This window comes from Gadus morhua, chromosome 7 (assembly GCF_902167405.1).
Source record: "Gadus morhua chromosome 7, gadMor3.0, whole genome shotgun sequence".
Classification (NCBI taxonomy): domain Eukaryota; kingdom Metazoa; phylum Chordata; class Actinopteri; order Gadiformes; family Gadidae; genus Gadus; species Gadus morhua.
The window spans coordinates 3,708,172-3,708,614 of NC_044054.1; the positions used below are offsets into that span (position 1 = coordinate 3,708,172).

Genomic DNA, 443 nt, shown 5'->3' on the forward strand with positions numbered 1-443 from the left:
CCATGACCCCTAACCCTCCCGCCGTGACCCCTGACCTCATGTGACCTCTGACCTCCCACCTGGGATGTCTTCATGGCTCACAGCGCGTCAGTTTCCGGCTCATCCACCTCCTCGCCCTGCACCACCCGACCCCACCCTCAACCCCACCCTCTACCCCACCCTCTAACACTCCACCCCCACCCTCTACCACCCCACCCCTCCCCCCCACCCACTCCCGATGAGGGTAAGCAGGGGGGTGGGGTCAGGGTCATGTTCGCTCCTTGCTGGGCCTGCTGACTGGTTTCCCCTCGTTCATCACCAGCGGTTCACTGGCTGTGCTTTTGGAGGCGGGGCCGGGGGCGGGGCCAGGGGCGGGGCCGGGGGCGGGGCCGCCTTTGGCCCCTTGGACGCTCTTGGCGATGGCTCCAACGTCGTGTAGCGAGGGCTCATGGTACAGAGCCACT

At 67.0% G+C, this 443-nt stretch overlaps 1 protein-coding gene across 1 annotated transcript in view; it reads right to left on the bottom strand.

The window, feature by feature from the left end:
• Positions 1 to 237: 237 nt before the first annotated feature.
• Positions 238 to 443, bottom strand: part of LOC115547884 (fibroblast growth factor 14) — a 25,007-nt gene continuing 24,801 nt past the window's right edge. The window contains exon 5 of the mRNA XM_030362391.1: positions 238 to 441. Within this exon, the coding sequence (XP_030218251.1) occupies positions 248 to 441 (194 nt within the window). The 3' untranslated portion in view covers positions 238 to 247. The remainder of the gene's footprint in view (positions 442 to 443) is intronic.